The 19,610-nt window shown below is 39.5% G+C and overlaps 1 protein-coding gene, 1 long non-coding RNA gene and 1 pseudogene across 5 annotated transcripts in view; 1 reads left to right on the top strand and 2 right to left on the bottom strand.

Annotated features, from left to right (window-relative positions):
• Positions 1-19,167, bottom strand: part of TBC1D15 (TBC1 domain family member 15) — a 79,607-nt gene extending 60,440 nt beyond the window's left edge. For all 4 annotated transcript variants that reach the window (XM_003355517.5, XM_001925336.7, XM_084956351.1 and 1 more), the window contains exon 1: positions 19,122-19,167. In XM_003355517.5, the coding sequence (XP_003355565.2) occupies positions 19,122-19,151 (30 nt within the window). In that variant the 5' untranslated portion in view covers positions 19,152-19,167. The remainder of the gene's footprint in view (positions 1-19,121) is intronic.
• On the bottom strand, positions 5,725-10,076 carry LOC146403335 (uncharacterized). The gene is made up of 2 exons (XR_014803644.1): positions 9,742-10,076; positions 5,725-7,986 (listed from the first exon to the last, which is right to left on the bottom strand). It is a non-coding gene; the product is annotated as an uncharacterized LOC146403335 (long non-coding RNA).
• LOC102159286 (nuclear nucleic acid-binding protein C1D pseudogene) lies at positions 13,371-13,871 on the top strand (annotated as a pseudogene).
• Positions 19,168-19,610: the final 443 nt, after the last annotated feature.

Below are 19,610 nucleotides of genomic sequence, written 5' to 3'. Positions count from 1 at the left end.
TCTTACTCTACAGCACAGCAAACTATAACAATATCTTGTAATAAGCCATAATGGAAAATAATATGAAAAAGAGTACATATATGTTTATAACTGAATCACTTTGCTGTACACTGAAAACTAATACAACATTGTATATCAACTGTACTTCAATATAAATAAAAATAAAACCCTAAATAAGTAAATAAATGCTGTGCTAAAAGCATCTAACAAAGTTTAAAAGCCAGACCCAAATCTATCAAGTTGTATCCACCAAAGTGCCTGCTAAGACAAAGCTTGAGAACATTTTATAGAAATACAAAAATATCTAGCACCCAAAAAGATAAAATTCAGTCTGTGACATCTGGTTAAAAAAAAAAAAACTACCGGACGTGCCAACAATCAGAAAAATACTCCTGAGAGTTCCCATCGTGGCTCAGTGGTTAACGAGTCCAACCTGGGAACCATGAGGTTGCGGGTTTGTTCCCTGGCCTTGCTCATTGGGTAAGGATCCAGCGTTGCTGTGAGCTGTGGTGTAGGTTGCAGACGTCGCTCAGAACCCGCATTGCTGTGGCTCTGGCACAGGCCAGCAGCCATGGCTCTGATTCGATCCCTAGCCTGGGAACCTCCATATGCCGAGGGAGCCGCCCAAGAAATGGCAAAAAGACAAAAAAAAAAAAAAAAAAAAGAAAAGAAAAGAAAAGAAAAGAAAAATATGACTGATAATGAGGAGGAAGAATCAACCATTTAAATATGATCCAAGGAGTTCCCTGATGGCTCAGTGGGTTATGGGTCATAGATCTGGTGTTGTCACTGCTGTGGCTTAGGTTTGATCCCTGGCCCAGGAACATTCACATGCTGTTATATATTTATGACCCAAGATGACACAAATAATAAAAGCAGTAGAGAAAGATATTAACACATTATTATAACTGAATTCCATATGTTCAGGACACTACAGAAACATTAGAACTTGCAAAGAGAAGACATCAAAAATATTATAAAGATCAAACTGAATTTCTAGAGATGAAAACTACAATGTCTGAGATCAAAAACAAACTGAATTGGATAATGGCAGATTAGATATTGCAGAAAAATAATGAACAGCAACAAAAACTATATAAAACAAAACACAAGGCGGGGGGGTGGAGGGAGACTGAGAAAAAAGTTAACGGAGCTATCAATGAGCTGCAGGGAAACTTTAAGCGGTCTAGTATATGTATAACTGAAGTATCTGAAAGAATTGATGGAGGGGAGAAACAGAAAAAAAAATTTTTTTTGAAAAAATAACTGCAGAAGGTTTTTCCAAATTTGATGAAATCAGGCATTAACCCACTGATAAAAATACCAATAAACTTGAAAAAAGGAAAACTTGAAAAAAGGAAAAGCAAGAATCACAAAGAAAACTATATAAAAGCACATTGTAATCAAATTATACAAAATCAGTAATACACAGAAAATTTTAAAATAAGTCAGGACAAAACATTAAGTATAATAATTATAGCAGATTTCTTTTTAGAAACATTGGAGACTAGAAAATAATGGAGCAATATTTTTTTTAAAAAATCACTTCAGTTAAGATTATTAACATATAGAAGATATATATATAATATATACAACTTGTTAAAAAGTCTAGGATAAGTATACACTATTGAGCCACAAATACATCCATAACCTCCCAAAGTTTCCTCCCTTCTCTGGAGCAACATCTTTAAAGTTTTGGAAAAAAAAAAAAAATATATATATATATATATATATACTGTTAAACTACAATTCTATAGCCAGAGAAAATACCATTCAAAAAAGAAGGTGAAATACTTTTTCAGACATATAAAAGCTAAAAAAATTCATCACCATCAAATTGACACTACAAAAAATGGTTTTTTTTGTCTTTTTTTGTTGTTGTTGTTGTTGTTGTTGCTATTTCTTGGGCCGCTCCTGCGGCATATGGAGGTTCCCAGGCTAGGGGTTGAATCGGAGCTGTAGCCACCGGCCTACGCCAGAGCCACAGCAACGCGGGATCCAAGCCGCGTCTGCAACCTACACCACAGCTCACGGCAACGCCGGATCGTTAACCCACTGAGCAAGGGCAGGGACCGAACCCGCAACCTCATGGTTCCTAGTCGGATTCGTTAACCACTGCGCCACGACGGGAACTCCCAAAAAATGTTAAAATAAGTCTTTCAGGCAGAATAAGTTACACTATGATGAAATATGGATACACAGAGAAATCAAAGTCACCCAAAATAGTAACTACATGAATAAATATACTTTTTTCTTATTAACCAAATCCCTCTGTTTAAAGCATAAAAAGAATAGACAAATAAATGTATACATGTTTGTGCAATTTGTAACATATGCAAAAGTAAAATGACAAAAATAGCACAATAGCAGGAAAAGAGAAATGAAAGTATACTGTTCCAGGTTCTTATACCTTGTTTGAAGTAGTACAATAACTCTTGAAGGTAAATTTTGTAAGTTAAAGATGTATACTATCAGCCCTAAAGCAATTACTAAAATAACAGTTATAGTTAATTAGTCATCAAAGGACTAAACATGGAATGATGAAATTACTTGATAAATCATAAAAAAGGCAGAAAAAGAAAACGAACAGTCAACTAATCTATGACAAGAATATACAATGGAGAAAAGACAGCCCCTTCAGTAAGTGGTGCTGGGAAAACTGGACAGCCACATGGAAAAGAATGAAATTAGAACATTCCCTAACACCATACACAAAAATAACCTCAAAATGGATTAAAGACCTAGATATAAGACCAGATACTATAAAACTCTCAGAGGAAAACACAGGCCAAACACTCTCCAACATAAACAACAGCAACATCTTCTCAGATCCACCTCTTAGTTAGAGTAATGACAGTAAAAATAAACAAAAGGGGCTTAATTAAACTTAAAAGTTTCTGCACAGCAAAGGAAACCCTAAACAAAATGAAAAGACAACCCACAGAATGAGAGAAAATCTTTACAAATGAATCGACTGACGAGGGATTAATCTCCAAAATTTATAAACACCTTCTACAGCTCAATACCAAAAAACAAACAACCCCATCCAAAAATGGACAGAAGATCCAAACAGACGATTCTCCAAAGAAGACATATGGATGGCCAAAAAACACTTGAAAAGATGTTCAAAATTATTCATCGTTAGAGAAATGCAAATCCAAACCACTATAAGGTACCACCACACACCAGCCAGAATGGCCATCATCAAAAAGTCTACAAACAATAAGTGCTGGAGAGGGTGTGGAGAAAAAGAAACCCTGTTACACTGTTGGTGGGATTGTAAATTGGTGCAACCACTGTGGAAAACAGTATGGAGATTCCTCAGAAAACTGAAAATAGAACTACCATTTGATCCAGCAATCCCACTCCTGGGCATCTCTCCAGTGAAAAGCAGGACTCAAAAAGACACGTGTTCTCCAGTGTTCACTGCAGCACTATTTTCAATAGCCAAGACATGGAAACAACCTAAATGTCCATCCTCAGAGGAGTGGATCAAGAAGATGCAGTACATATACACAACGGAATATTACTCAGCCATTAAAAGGAACGAAATACCGACATTTTCAGCTACATGGATGGACCTAGAAATTATCATGCTAAGTGAAGTCAGTCGGACAAGGAGAAACCAACATCAAATGCTATCACTTACATGTGGAATATGAAAAGGACACAATGAACTTCTTTGCAGAACAGACACTGACTCACAGACTTTGAAAAACTTATGGTTTCCGAAGGAGACAGGTTGGGGGATGGGGGGATGCGCTGGGGGTTTTGGATGGAAATGCTATAAAATTGGGTTGTGATGATCACTGTACAACTATAAATGTAATAAACTAATTGAGCAATATAAAAAAATAAATTGTTCACACACAAAAAAAAAGAAAACAGAACAGAAATGGGACAAATAAAACAGCAAGATGACTTAACCACATCAATAATCATATTAAATGTAAATCATCTAAGGACTCCAACTAAAAACAGATTATCAGATTGAATAGAATAGTAAACCCAACATCATAAATCAACTACAATAATTTTTTTAAATAAAGTAAACAATAAAGTCAAAAAGACAATTTAAAAAAAAGAAAAAAAGCAGGAGTTCCTGTCGTGGCTCAGTGGTTAACGAATCTGACTAGGAACCATGAGGTTGAGGGTTCAATCCCTGGCCTTGCTCAGCGGGTTAAGGATCCAGCGTTGCCGTGAGCTGTGGTGTAGGCTGCAGATGCAGCTCGGATCCCTTGTTGTTGTGGCTCTGGTGTAGGCCAGTGGCTACAGCTCCAATTAGACTCCTAGCCTGGGAACCTCCATATGCCATGGGAATAGCCCTAAAAAGGCAAAAAAAAAAAAAAAAGCAAATAGAAAAGTAAGTCCAAACTCTATGCTACCTATAGAAAAGCTCTTTTTTTTTCCTTGTCTTTTTAGGGCCACACCCACAGCAAATGGAGGTTCCCAAGCTAGGGGTCGAATCAGAGCTACAGCTGCCAGCCTACATCACAGCCACAGCAATATGGGATCCAAGCTGCCTCTGGGACCTATACCACAGCTCGAGGCAACACCAGATCCCTAATCCACTGAGTGAGGCCAGGGATCAAACCTGCATGCTCATGGATACTATCTGGGTTCATTAACCTCTGAGCCATGATGGAAACTCCCCAAAAAAGCATTCTAAATGTAAGGATACCAACAGGTCAAAAATAAAAACATGAAAACATATGCTAACACTAATCAGAAGGAAGCCAGAATGGCTATATTAATATCAGCAAAGGTAAATTCCAGAAAAGAATTCCAGGTAGAAAGATAATTTCATAATGATAAAATGGTCAGTGCTCCCAGATGACCTAAAAATGCACCTAAAAACAGACCTTCAAAAAAATATGATGCAGGGAGTTTTGTGGTTCAGTGGGTTAAGAATCCAACACAGTGTCTGGGAGGATAAGGGTTCAGTCCCCGGCCTGGCTCAGAGTGTTAAGGATCCAGTGTTGCCTCAAGCTGAAGCACGGGTCACAGATGCGACTTGGATCTGGCCGGTATTGCTGTGGCTGTAGTACAGGCTGGCAGCTGCAGCTCTGATTCGACCCCTAGCCCAGGAACTTCTGTATGCCACAGGTACAGCTCCCCACCCCAAAAAAGGAGTTCCCGTCGTGCTGCAGCGGAAACGAATCTGACTAGGAACCATGAGGCTGCCAGTTCGATCCCTGGCCTCATTCAGTGGGTTAAGGTTCTGGCATTGCAGTGAGCTGTGGTGTAGGTGGCAGACGTGGCTCGGATCTGGTGTTGCTGTGGGTCTGGCTATGGCTCTGAGTAGGCCCCTAGCCTGGGAACCTCCATATGCTGCAAGTGCGGCCCTAAAAGACCAAAAAAAAAGAAACATAAAGGTGACAGAACCGCAAGAATAGGCAAATCCACAATTAGAATCAGAGATTGCAAACCCCTCTCTTAATAACCGATTAAACAGTAACAGAAAATCCGTAATATAAAAGACTTCATAACACTACCAACTTCATCCAATTTACACTTATAAAGTACCCCACTCAACAAGAGCAGAATAGACATTCTTCCAAATGTACCATTTACCAAGACAAATCAAAATCTGGGCCATAAAACAAATCTGAGTAAACTTAAAAGAACTGAACTAAGTTCTGTGACCACAATGGAATTAAATTATAAATCAGTAATAGAAATACCTTCAGAACACTCCCATATACCTGGAAATTAATAACATACTTTTTCTTTTTTTTTTTTGGCTGCACCAAATTCCCGGGCCAGGGATTGAACCTGAACCACAACAGTGACCTGAGCCACAGCAGTGACAATGCCAGATCCTTAACCTACTAGGCCACCAGGGAACTCCAATAACATACTTTTAAATAACCCAAGGATCAAGAAAAAAAATCAAAGGGAAATTAGAGAAAGTATTTAAACTGAATGAAAATGCAAACACATCATATTAAAAAAAAATCTGTGCAGTGCCACTAAAATAGTGCCTAGTCAGAAACATACAGCATTACATGTCTTTACTAGAAAAGAAAAAGGACCTCAAATAAGGCCTCTACCTTAAGAAACTAGAAAAAGGAAATGCAAATTATACCCAAAGTGAGCAAAAAGAAATAAAAATCAAAGTCAAAAATCAATAAAAATAGGGTGAAAATGGGTGGGGTGGAGGAGATCAATGAAACTAAAAGCTAGTTCTTTGAGAAGAATAAAACTGGTAAAACTCTAAACCAGACAGTTGAGGAAAAAACAAGAGATACACATTATCAATATTATCAATATTTGGAATTAGAACTTTAACATCACTACAGCTCTTCACAAATAAATAAGATACTAAGGATATATGAACAAATTTAGACTAATAAATTTGACAACTTAGACAAAACAAATAAATTCCTCAAGAGACACAGCTACCAAAATTCGCAAGATGAAAAAGTTAACCTGATAGCCCAATATAAATTAAGGAAAGTGAATTTGCAGTTAACCTTCCCACAAAGAAAATTTCAGACCCACATGATTTTACTAGTGAGTTTTGCCAAATATTAAACTCTTTCAGAAAACTGAAGGAATAATCCCCAATTGATTCTATGAAGCCAGCATTACCATGACACTAAAAATCAGACAAAAACAAGAAAATAAAACTATAGACCAATATCTCTCATGAACTTAGGTACAAAATTTTTAAACAAAAATTGAACCCAACAATATGGAAAAAAGAAAATACTTCATGATCAAGTGGGGGTTGATTTAATATTTTAAAATCAATCACTGTAATTTACCACGGTGAAAAACTTAAAAAAGAAAAACCATTTCATCATCTTTAAAAAGAAAAACCATATAATCATCTCAGAGGATGCAGAAAAAGCATTCAACAAAATCCAACATCAATTTCTGACACACTCAGCAAATCAGGAATAGAAGGGAAACTTCCTCAGTCTGATAAAGGCTAACTATGAAATAGTACAGCTGACATCATATACTTAAAAGCCTGAATGATTTCTCCTAAGATCAGGAATATGCTAAGGCTGTTCCTCTTACCACTTCTATTCAACCCTGTACTTGAGGTTTTAGACACTACAATAAAGAAAAAATAAATGGCACCTAGATTAAAAAAGAAGTAAAACTTTTTTTGCAGATAACATGAGCATCTATGTAGAAAATCCAATGGAATCTACATAAAATCTACTAATATTAAGTGAATTTATCTAGCGAGGATCAGGACTCAAGATTTGATATACAAAAATCAACTATACTTCTCCACATGTCAATAAACATTAATTTCCTTTTAATCTAAAGGAAATTAAAATATAACATTTACAAGAAACAACTATCAAATACTCAGGTATAAATCTGGCAGAAAATAAAGAAGGCTTCTAAATTGAAAATTATAAAACATTTCTGAGAGAGATGAAAGAAGACCTAAATTAGATATACACCACACTGATGGATCCAAAAAATCAATACTGTTGGGATGTCCACTTTCCCCAAAATGATCTCTAGACTAACTGCAATCCCATCAAAATCCCAGCAGCCTCTTTTGGAGATATTAACAAGCTGATTCCAAAATGTGTTTGGAAATTCGAATGACCTCCAAATCATCCTTTAAAAGAGTAACAATAGAGCACTAACATATCTGACTATAAAATTGAGTATAAATCCACATTAATCAAGAAAATGTGGGCGTTCCCATCATGGCTGAGCGGTAACAAACCCGACTAGTATCCATGACCATGACAATGCAAGTTCAATCCCTGGCTTCACTCAGTGGGTTAAAGATCCGGCACTGCCATGAGCTATGGTTTAGGTCTCAGAAGCAGCTCCGATCTGGTCTTGCTGTGGTATAGGCAAGCAGCTACAGCTTTGATCTGGACCCCTAGCCTGCGATCTGGTCTTGCTGTGGTATAGGCGAGCAGCTACAGCTTTGATCTGGACCCCTAGCCTGCGATCTGGTCTTGCTGTGGTATAGGCGAGAAGCTACAGCTTTGATCTGGACCCCTAGCCTGGGAACTTCCATATGCCGTGGGTGCAGCCCTAAAAAGACAAAAAAGAAAAAGAAAATGTGATACTGATGTAAAGAAAAACAAATAGATTGACAGCCCAGAATAAAGGGTTTAGAAACAAATATAGAAATACATGGTTGGGCAGGAGCCAGCTGGCAGAGGAGTAAGATGTGGCGCTCACCTTCTCCCACAAATACATCAAAAAAACCATCTAAGAGTTCCTGTCATGGCTCCGTGAAAACAAATCTAATTAGTATTCATGAGGACATAGGTTTGATCCCTGGCCCTGCTTAGTGTGTTAAGTATCCAGCATTACCGTGAGCTGCAGTGTAGGTCACAGACAGGGCTTGGATCCCACATTGCTGTAGCTGTGGTGTAGGCTGGAGGCTACAGCTATGATTGGACCTCTAGCCTGGGAACCTCCATATGCTGTGGGTACGGCCCTAAAAAGACCAAAAAAAAAAAAACTATATGTATAATGATTCACACAGAATTATCTAATGAATGCTGGCAAAAGACCTTAAATCTCTAAATCTCTAAAAAGAAACCCTCCACATAACTGGATAAACAAAAGGAAAAAGAGAGCAAGAGAAAGGCATCAGGATAGGACTAGCATCCTGAGAGGGGGCTGTGAAAGAAGAAAGGAAGCCACCTAACTGACAAGGCAATCAGCAGAAACGGAGGGACCTCAAAACCTCAGAGAAAAGTGCAGCAGCTGGACTGAGGAGGGCAAAGCAGAGAGAGAGCCTCAGAGACCAATGGTACCACCTACCAGCACACCACAGTCTGGGACACTCGGAAGGGGGCTGGGTGCTGAGACTCAGGCTCCAGAGGTCAATTCCAGGGAGAGGACTAGGGTTGGTGGTGTGGAGACAGCCTGAGGGATCAAGGGAGCAGAGCACCACAGGCGAGGGAACTTAGGAGGAGGTCTGGGTCCGCAAGAGAAGCAAGGCGCCATTGTTGGGGAAGGCAAGAGGTAGAGGGGTAGACTGGACAAACATAGCAATCAGACAACCAAAATAAAGGGTGTCCAAATTGAAAGAGAAGAAGTGAAACTGCCAGTCTATGCAGACATGATACCATATATAGAAAACCCTAAGGATGCCACACAAAAGCTACACTAACTCATCAATGAATTCAATACAGTAGCAGGATACAAGTTTAACATTCACTAATTGGTTGCATTTCTGTATACTAACAATGAAATATTAGGAAAGGGATATAAAAATACAATACCTTTTAAAATCTCCCCCCCAAAAATTAAATACCTAGTAATAAACCTGACCAAGCAGATGAAAGACTTATATGCTGAGAACCATAAACATTAATCAAGGAAATTAAAGAGGGTTCAAAGAAATGGAAAGATATTCCATGTTCCTGGATTAGAAGAATTAATACTATTAAAATGGCCATACTATCCAAAGCAATCTACAGATTCAATGCAATCCCTATCAAATTACCATGACATTTTTCATGGTACAAACAATCCATAAATTTACATGTAAACATAAAAGACTCAGAATTGCCAAAGCAATCCTGAGGAACAAAAACTAAGTAGGACACATAATTCTCTCAGACTTCAGGCAATATTACAAAGCTACAGTAATCAAGACAGTGTGGTACTGGTACAAAAACAGACACAAAGACCAATGGAACAGAACAGAGAATGCAGAAATGTGGTGTAGTTCACAGATGTGGCTCGGACCTGGAGTTGCTATGGTATGCGCCCTCAGATGCAGCTCCAATCCACCCCTAGCCTGGTAACTTCCATATGCCACAGGTGTAGCCATAAAAAGGGGGAAAAAAGTATAAGGATGACATAAAATTACATAAAAAGATGCTCAACATTAAAAGTCACTAGGGAACTGCAAACTGAAACCTTAACGAAATACTACACATCTATTAAAATGGCTATAATTAAAACGACTAACACGCCAAATGCTGATAAAGATGTGGAGCAACTGGAACTTTAATATACCACCAATGGGAATGTAAAATAGTATGCCTACTTTGGAAAATAGTTTGGCAGTTTTTTTTCTTTTTTTTTGCCTTTTCTATGGCCGCACCTGCGGCACATGGAGGTTCCCAGGCTAGGGGTCTAATCAGAGCTGTAGCCACAGGCCTAGGCCAGAGCCACAGCAATGCCAGATCCGAGCCACGTCTAAGACCTACACCATAGCTTATGGCAATGCCGGATCCTTAACCTGCTGAGCCCTTAACCCACTGAGCAATGCCAGGGATCGAAACTGCAACCTCACGGTTCCTAGTCAGATTCATTAACCGCTGAGCCACGATGGGAACTCCTGGCAGTTTCTTAAAAATGCTAAAAAACCATGCACCTAACATTATGATCCAGGTAAATACCATTATACTGCTAGGTATTTGCACAAGAAAAAAGAAAACATACATTCATACAAAAAATTGTTCATCAATGTTCAGAGCATCTATATTTGTAAAGGCGAATGGTGGAAAAAACCCAAACGTCTATCAGAGCTCCCACTGTGGCTCAGCAGGTTACAAACCCAACTAGTATCCATGAGGATGCAGGTTCAATAGGTCTATAAGTATTATCAGCATATGGAAGTTCCCAGGTTAGAGGTCGAATTGGAGCTGTAGCTGCCGGCCTACACAACAGCCACAGCAACTCAGGATCAGAGCCACGTCTGCAACCTACACCACAGCTCATGGCAACTCCGGGTCCTTAACCCACTGAGCAAGGCCAGGAATCAAACCCACATCCTCATGCTTCCTAGTCAGGTTCGTTGAGCCATGAAAGGAACTCCCATAAAGGGTTTTTAAGCCATGCTCAGGAATTTGGGAATTTGGAATTTACCCTGAAGACAATTCTTGCCACTGGAAAGCCATTAGAAATTTCTTGCAAGGGAATGCCATGTCAGTCTTGCCTATTCTAAGCCAACACCCTGGCTGCAGAGCCAAGAATGAAGAGCAGCAATAATCCAGGGAAAAGATTCATGGTGGCTTGAACCAAGGCAGTGGCAGTGAGATGAAGAAAGGCAGATGGCTTAGAAAGATATTTAAAAGGTCAAAATGATAGGACTCCATGACTAATTGGATGTGCATGGGAGGTGCAGAGAGTAGGACAAAACTGAGTGTATGAGGTTATTTTACTAAGAGAGAGAATACAGAAGGAAGAGAGTAAACAATAAGTTTTATTTGGGACAAGTTAATCAGTAAAGACTAAGGAATTCAAAGAAATGTAGAACATAGGTGGTTTTAAGGGTAATAAACCACAGAAATTCTGAGATACTGAGAATGGTACAATTCTCAATAAAGGCCAGGCAGCAGAACTATTATTTCTTCTTAAAGGCATTCATATATAAAACAATGTCAGGCAAGAGGGCAGTATGGGGAGGTACAACAAGGATTAAATGAATGACTTCTTCTACATCAACTACAGACACACTGTAGATTACACAAGAAACAGTAAATGGATTTTATACGGATTTCCCTCCACCAAGAAGTGAAAATTAAAAGGCTGGTTTACAATTTTTCATTTAGTCTCAGAAGCTATTTCCCATCAAAGCAAACACTTAATATTTGAAATCTCCCCCCAAAAGTCATGTTTTTATTAAATCACAAATTGAAATGACTGGTTAAAATTGCAAACTACTGTGCTAGGTCAAGAATAAAAGAACTCAGGAGTTCCCACTGTAGCTCAGCGGTTAATGAACCCAAGTAGGATCCACGAGGATGCGGGTTCGATCCCTGGCCTCCCTCAGTGGGCCAGGGATCCAGCATTGCCGTGAGCTGCAGTGGAGGTTGCAGATGCGGCTCGGATCCCACATTGCTATTGCTGTGGTGTAGGCTGGCAGCTGCAGCTCTGATTAGACCCCTAGCCTGGAAACTTCCATATGCCACGGGTGCAGCCCTAAAAGGAGTAAAGAACTCAGAGTTCCCATTGCAGCTCAGGGGGTTAAGAACCCAACTAGTATCCATGAGGATTCTAGTTCAATCCCTGGCCTCACTCAAGTAAGTTAAAGGATCCAGCATTGCCACATTCAACCACAACCCCTAGCCTGGGAATCTCCATATGTCACAGGTGCGGCTGTTGAAAGAAAGAAAGAAAAGAAAGAGAGAAAGAAAGAGAAAAGAGAGAAAGAGAGAGAGAGAAGAAAGGAAGGAAGGAAGGAAGGAAGGAAGGAAGGAAGGAAGGAAGGAAGGAAGGAAGGAAAGAAAGAAAGAAAGAAAGAAAGAAAGAAAGAAAGAAAGAAAGAAAGAAAGAAAGAACGAACTCAGAAGAACTCAGTACAAAGCAAGTACTCAAATGTTTGTTAGAGTGCCAGAAAAATACAGAAGACAATACACTGTATCTTACACGGGGGGAGGCATGGGGAAGATTACTACCATGTTATAAGATCTAGTTTAAGTAAACTCTCCAGGAATTTCCAGGTGGCTCAGCAGGTTAAGAACCCATCCTTGTTATTGCTGTGGCTCGAGACTGATCCCTGACCTAGGAACTTCCACAGCCATGGGCATGGCAGAGGGACAGAGGGAGAAAACTCTCCAGGAGAAACTATTACACACTAAGAATATTAATCTTCCTCAAGCACAGGGTTTCATGAAACCATAAGCATATCTAAAGGAAACTGGAAAGGGCCAAATTCAAGCTACAAAATAAATTCTTACTAAGAATGCCTTCGAAAAAACTCAAAGGAGTTCCCTTACAGCTCAGTGCGTAAAGGATCCAACGTTATCATTGTAGCAGCTCAAGTCACTGCTGTGACACAGATTCAAGCCCTGGCCCAGGATCTTTCACATGCCATGGGCATGGCCATCCAAAAAAACACAAAACAAAACCTCAAAGAAAAAATAACAAGGGATTCCCCAGTTATTTCAAGTTATTTTCAATAGAACCAAATTCTAACACAATCACAATAAAAACACGTAACTACAATAAAATACAAGTATACTAAAATAGGACTTTTTAACTCCAAAACATCACAATTAGAGAACTCATCTTCCTCACTCTAGACCTCCCCCCATTTTTTTTCTTTCTTTCTTTTTTTTTTTTTTTTTTTTTTCCTGTTTTTTTAGGGCTGTAGCCACAGCATATGGAGGTTTCCAGGCTAGGGATTGAATCTGGGCTGCAGGTACCTGCCTACAATACAGCTACAGCAACACCAGATCCAAGCCACATCCTCGACCTATGCCACACCTTGTGGCAATGCCGGATCGTTGACCCACTGAGTGAGGCCAGAGATCAAACTCGTATTCTCACGGACACTAATCAGGTTCTTAACCTGATGAGCCATTACAGGAACTCCTTTTATACTTTCTTGCTCTTTCCTCTTTGTTGAAGACCTACTATGTGCCAGACTCTATGCCAGATACAGAAGAAACATTTCAGGCCCTGTTCTCATGAGGATTAGCCCATCTACAAGTCTATATTCACTAACAGCACCATTTTCCTGGAGGCAGGAGTGGAAGGCCTGGGAGTTGGTCATAACGGCAGGTGAAGAAATCAATGAAGACTATCCAGTACTTATCAACATCTGAGAATTCCACTGGGGTTGTGGATAAGATGCTGAAGACCATAATGTCTGTTTCTAGAAATGAGTTGTTGAAGAAGTGGGGCCCTCTTGAATAAGGGAAAGTGTAATTAGTTTCTGCTTATACATTATTAAATTCAATGTTTTGGGTTTATGTGGCAATTCAGGGAGTTAATCATAAGGAACATCCAGTAAACAGGAATTGGAAGGATGAGAGTATACATGAACAGAGTCGAGAAAATAACAGAAAAGAAAAAGGCTGGCAAACTGCACAGAAGTGTGGCTTCAAGATTTGTAAAAAAATGCCCTCTGGGAGCCAAAACCTAAAAATGCATACAAAGTTGCCAACACAGGATAAAGTAAAAATTAACCTCTTGGTTTTGATGTACACATTCAAAAAGTACATCATTTTCATTGTTTTCCACAAAACAGATGATGATTAAGTGGCAATGTAAGGTTTAAAGATACTGAATTCATATATAAAATTTGCATTTTAAATTTGTAATCCTGTGGCTCAACAGGATCTGCAGCAACTCTGCAGTGCCAGGACACAGGTTAGATCCCTGGCCAAGCACAGTGGGTTAAGGGTCCAGGTGTTGCCATGGCGGCAGTGTGCGTCCCAACTACAGCTCAGATCTGATCCCTGGCCAGGGAACTCCATAGACTGCAGGGTGGCATGAATGAATGAATGAATGAATGAATACACTAAATACCTCTCCCCAAAAAAGATTATCTTTATCGACTACCCTAAAGAACAATATGAAGTTTTTAACATAGTGGTATACACATACATATATAAACACACACACACACACATATATATATACATACACATATATATATACACATATATATACACATATATACACACACACACACACACATATATATATATATATACATTTTTTTTTTTTTTTTTTTTTTTTTGCTTTTTAGGGCCATACCCACATCATATAGAGGTTCTAATCCAAGCTACAGCTGCCAGCCTACACCACAGCCACAGCAATGCCAGATCCGAGCTACATCTGCGACCTACACCATAGCTCACGGCAATGCCAGACCCTTAGCCCACTGGAGCAAGGGCAGGGATTGAACTTGCAACCTCATGGTTCCTAGTCTGATTCTTTTCCAATGAGCCATGACTGGAACTCCCAACATAGTGGTATATTTTATATGTACAGTTTACCATCTCTCTTGGCAAGACTCGTATTTCCTTATATAGGTCTATCTTTCAAGTGCCATTTTATGAGAAACTACAACATCTAAGTTAAATGTTCTTTGTAAATATCTGTCTATTTTTGATGAATAACGATTTTATGGACTATGCTGAAGTTATAAATACATTTGTTTTTCACTACATAATAAAGAGTGAGGCGACTTTAATGTTCATTTTTCTGTGTAGTTATTTTGTTATGCTTTTATTTAGGGAATTATTTTTTTATATATTTAAAGTATAAAATTAATATATTTGAAATATAAAATTAAGACTTTAAGGTTATTCTTGAATTCTTGGCACTTTGCCACTAAATTCCATTTAAAGTTAAATATAATTTTAGGAGTTCCCATCGTGGCTCAGTGGTTAATGAATTTGACTAGGAACCATGAGGTTGCCTGTTTGATCCCTGGCCTTGCTCAGCGGGTTAAGGATCCCCAGTGTTGCCGTGACCTATGGTGTAGGTTGCAGACACGGCTCGCATCCCGCGTTGCTGTGGCTGTGGCGTAGGCCGGCGGCTACAGCTCCGATTCGACCCCTAGCCTGGGAATCTCCATATGCCTGGGGAGCAGCCCAAGACATGGCAAAAAGACAAAAATAAATAAATAAATAAATATAATTTTAGATGGGAAATGACATATATCGATGGCTGGATTCTGGCATAATGGCTATACCCTATCAATAAAGCTATGAATGTTGTGTAGCTGACATGTTTATCTTTCTCTTGAGTAAATTTGCCCTTGAAATTGGGAAGGTAGGTTTTAGAAATCCTTAGGAATAGAGAAATTCATAAGTTTTTGTTCCTTATGCATAGTACCATAGTTCTCTTAGCCTCATTTATTTAGATTTTTTTCATTATATCTTCCTGAGGCTATCAAGTACATACAAGTGTTTTGGAATTAACTGTCTATGTTATATAATGCTGCTTAGGCAGAGGAGAAATCCAAAGGAGATTTTACATTGTATTTATATTCCAATTTATTTTTCTGGAATATCTGTTAGACAAGTCTAAATATTAAAAATTATGTTTATGTCTAAGCCCATGAATTTTAATTATATACCTTTAATGCTTTCAGTCTCTGAATCCACATCATTATGTGTAGAAATGCCAAGTACAATAAAATACTTAAATTCCAGAAAAAGAAATAAATAAAAATAGCACCAGAAATTAAAAATTAAAAATAAATAAAGTAAAAAAAATAAGTAAATAAAAATCGCACCACTGCAAGGACTTGAAACTTTCTTATTTCAACAAGGTAAAGGAGTAGGTTTTAGTGAGTGTGTTCCTTCTGAAGAACTAAAGTCTGTAATTTCCAAGGTAAGGGGCTATATGATGCATCCCCAATGCCTAAAACAGTACCTGGAAGAAAGCAGGTGCTTAATAAATATTTGTTGAATAAATGAATAAAAGTACGCTGCAACCATCAGAGATACTGGGTGTAAGGGTGAAACCTATTTCAGACTATCCCTTTTCTTCTGCCTTCTCTGTGATTAATCATTCCATTAATTATCCTAAAGCAGGATAGCCTTTACAGGCAGTGTCGCTATATCTCACCTCAATATTCACAAGAGGATCTATGACAAGAAGACTGATGTTAACTGAATCTATTGTGGTAATCATTTCACAATATATATAAATCAAACCATCACGCTGTACACCTTAAACTTACACAGTGATGTATGTCAATCATTTCTCAATAAAACTGGGGGAAAAAAGATTACAGCCAAGAAAAAAAAAATCACGTAAGAATGTCACTCATTCCCCTCATTTGGTTGACTATTAAAACATATGGTTCTAGGAAGTTCTCCTGTGGGTTAAGGATCTGGCATTGGCACTGCTTCTGCACTGCACAGAGATTAACGTCCTCCCTGCATCACTTCCTACACTAAAAGTTCGAAGCAAGCAAAGTAGACTTAGTAGAAGAGTTACTCTACATCTTAGATCTCAACAGCAAGAGGTTCTAATTCAACAGAGCAGAACTGTATATGGCTATATATATTTTAAAGTACCACATATGATTCTTGGGAGCCTTGGTGAACGTTCACCGCCCTAGGTTGCTAAGTTACACTAGGTCTTAGCTGAACCTTTGGAATGGAATAGGGGAGATAAATAAATACAAAGAAACACATACACATTCCCTCTCATAAATACGTGTGTGTTCTTTGCTATTCCCTTTTCCCAAAAAAAAAACCAGACTGGGAAATAGGGAAGCATAAGATAAAGCCAGAAAGGCAACATGGCTTTTCATGCTGTGTTAACTATTGCCTTAAGTATTATTTTAATGGTGACATAACAAAACCAAGCTTTGTTTTTTTAAGCAAGAGACAATCAGACTTGTGAATAGAAAATAATTCCAGTGGTTGTGTAGAGAGGGGACTGTGGACAAAGAGACTATAGACAAGGAGAAAAATCAGCCAAGGACTCAAGACTAAATGTCTGCCTGCATGATCTAAGCACTGAGAATGAAGAGGATGCAGCAAATTTAAGAAACCTCTTTAAGGGAAAACGGGCAGGACTTGGTATTGATTAGATATTGTTATAGAAATGTACGTCTTCAAGTTTGTTTTACATGAAACCAGGTGAATGATGATGCCATTAAACTAGATCTGAACTTGCTGAGGGAAGAATAAGTTGGTTTCGCTGGTTATCATAGAACTACTTGGAAGAGGAGCAGCTTTGGGTAATAGAAAAATAGTTTAGGTGGAGTGATGGGAATGGGTGTAAATTTGCAATGAGAATAGATGAGGTGATGAAGTAGAGTTAAGAAATAAAAGACTAAGAAGTCAGATCATGAAAGGCAGTGGATGGAAGCAAAGGGTGAAAAAAGTCTTATATTTCACAATTCTACTTCATCATCTCAAGAGACCTATCAAAATCAATTCACACCATGCAGCAGGTTAAGGATCCTGCACTGTCACTGAAGCAGCAACTCGGGTATGATCCCTGGCCCAGGAACTTCCACATGCTGTGGGTGGGACCAAAAAAAAAAAAAAAAAAAATCAATCCACACCTGAAAAAGAGAAGTGTAGTTCAAACAGAAAGGATCCCTCCTTGGAAAGTCCTAGATTGGATCAGTCCAGACAGAAAATCAAACAGTATAACCTCGAAATATGCAGTGAGCCAAGAAGATCAGCATCCATCCTGAAGAGTAAAACTGACAAGACAACCAAAGATCTCAAAACGATGACCAGCCCATCATTTAAAACACTCAGTATGTAGAAATATGTAATCTTCATGTTAATGCTTTTATTATTTCATATAATCCTAACAACTCCAATACAAGAAATAATGACTGGCATGACATCCATTCTGGAGACAAAGAATATGAAGGACAGAGAAGTCATGCTTGCTCAATTTCCCAAGGTCACACTTAAGAGTAACTGTGATGTGTTATTCTGCCGCCTAGTCTAGCAGTCCAGACACTAAACTACACATGCTGTCAAATAATTCAAAATGGGATGAGGAGAGGGCAAAAATAAAGAAAATGAGTGCAACTCAAGGAACAGAGGAAGCTATTAGTGTTAGATGAGTCATTACCCGATTCAACTGTTTACAAATTACTCCCGCAATGGGAAATGCTGTCAGTGGCATGCCCTGATAGTGCTAACTAGCAGGAATTAAGATGTGCCCTCGGAACATGACAGGCACTGTGCGATAAAATATCCTCCGCACCTAATCCTAATTCCAAACAAACTACCTGGAGGTCAAAGACCACCTCCATAAAACCGCACCACAAATCCTCCCACGGAAGCATCACAGAGATATCTAGGAAAGAAATATCTTAACTAATGCCTTCCAAAGACAAGCGTGGGATGGTGTAAATCTACAGCTCCCTGAACGTGGAAATGTGTGCTGCTGCTCACAACGACCAACCAACTCCGCAATCCGGTAAAATGGATCCAATACAGTCTCCTAAGTGCACAGCTGCAAAGCACCTATTTTCAGCTCTTCCTGAAGGGGACAAAGATGCCTTCACCAGAGTAAGGCAGAGGAAGACAGAGGCAAGTCTGAGTAAAGCCTCAAAGGAAGAGAGAAAAAACGCTGGAGTAGACACATAAGGAACCAATCAGGAAAAAACCGAGACAGTCGAAAAAAACGAAAAAGTAAGAGGACAACCACCCGTCCCTTAGGAAAAGTACTACAAATAAAAGCCCCCTCATCCTTGGGCAGAACAGACATGAACAGCGCCAAGGCCTAGCTGGCCTTGGAGCAGGAGCTGGGTCTCTAATTCCCGGGCTGAGCGAGTACTCTGGAGAAAACATCTGACACCACCTAGCCCTCTTCTACATCCTCCACAGTCTGATCTGATACAGAGAAGCCCTCGCGACCCTCCCCGCCAGCCTCCAAGCAGCAATACGGCCCCATCCGGGAGAAAAACACGACTGTTCCCCGGGGCCGTTACTTACCTTCCCGCTCACAACACCCGCCGCCGCCATGTTTCCTGCGCGTGTCTGTGATGACGTAGCAGCGCCTCACGTGTCTCTCAGACTCACAACAACATCCGGCAAAACTAGGCTGATATCCGGGCGGGAAAGGGGCGGGGAGTGGCGGGAACTGCGGTGAGTGAAGGGGCGGGGTGGGAGGAGAGACCCGAGGCGAGCGTACAGAGTAGGGCTCGGAGGCTTCGGGTGGAGTCTCTGGTGTATACTGCGCATGTGCCAATTTATTTTCCGAGCGGGGAACGTAAGTTGAAGTATTTTTGCTTTGGGGTTTGCTTGGGGGCAAGGCTCTGAGCCGTTGGTATGAAGAAAGTACAGACTATTCGGATTCAGGAAATTTGGTCTTTGTGGACACTTTTCACTTCTGTCTTTTTTTTTTTTTTTTTTTGCCTTTTCTAGGGCTGCTCCCGTGGCATATGGAGGTTCCCAGGCTAGGGGTCGAATTGGACCGGCCTA

This window comes from Sus scrofa, chromosome 5 (assembly GCF_054392235.1).
Source record: "Sus scrofa isolate SSC_HxYL_T2T_F1_AM1 chromosome 5, Sscrofa_HxYL_maternal_Yorkshire_Landrace_v2.0, whole genome shotgun sequence".
NCBI lineage: Eukaryota > Metazoa > Chordata > Mammalia > Artiodactyla > Suidae > Sus > Sus scrofa.
The sequence above is the reverse complement of the archived record's forward strand: the minus strand, read 5'-3'. Positions and strand labels throughout refer to the sequence as shown.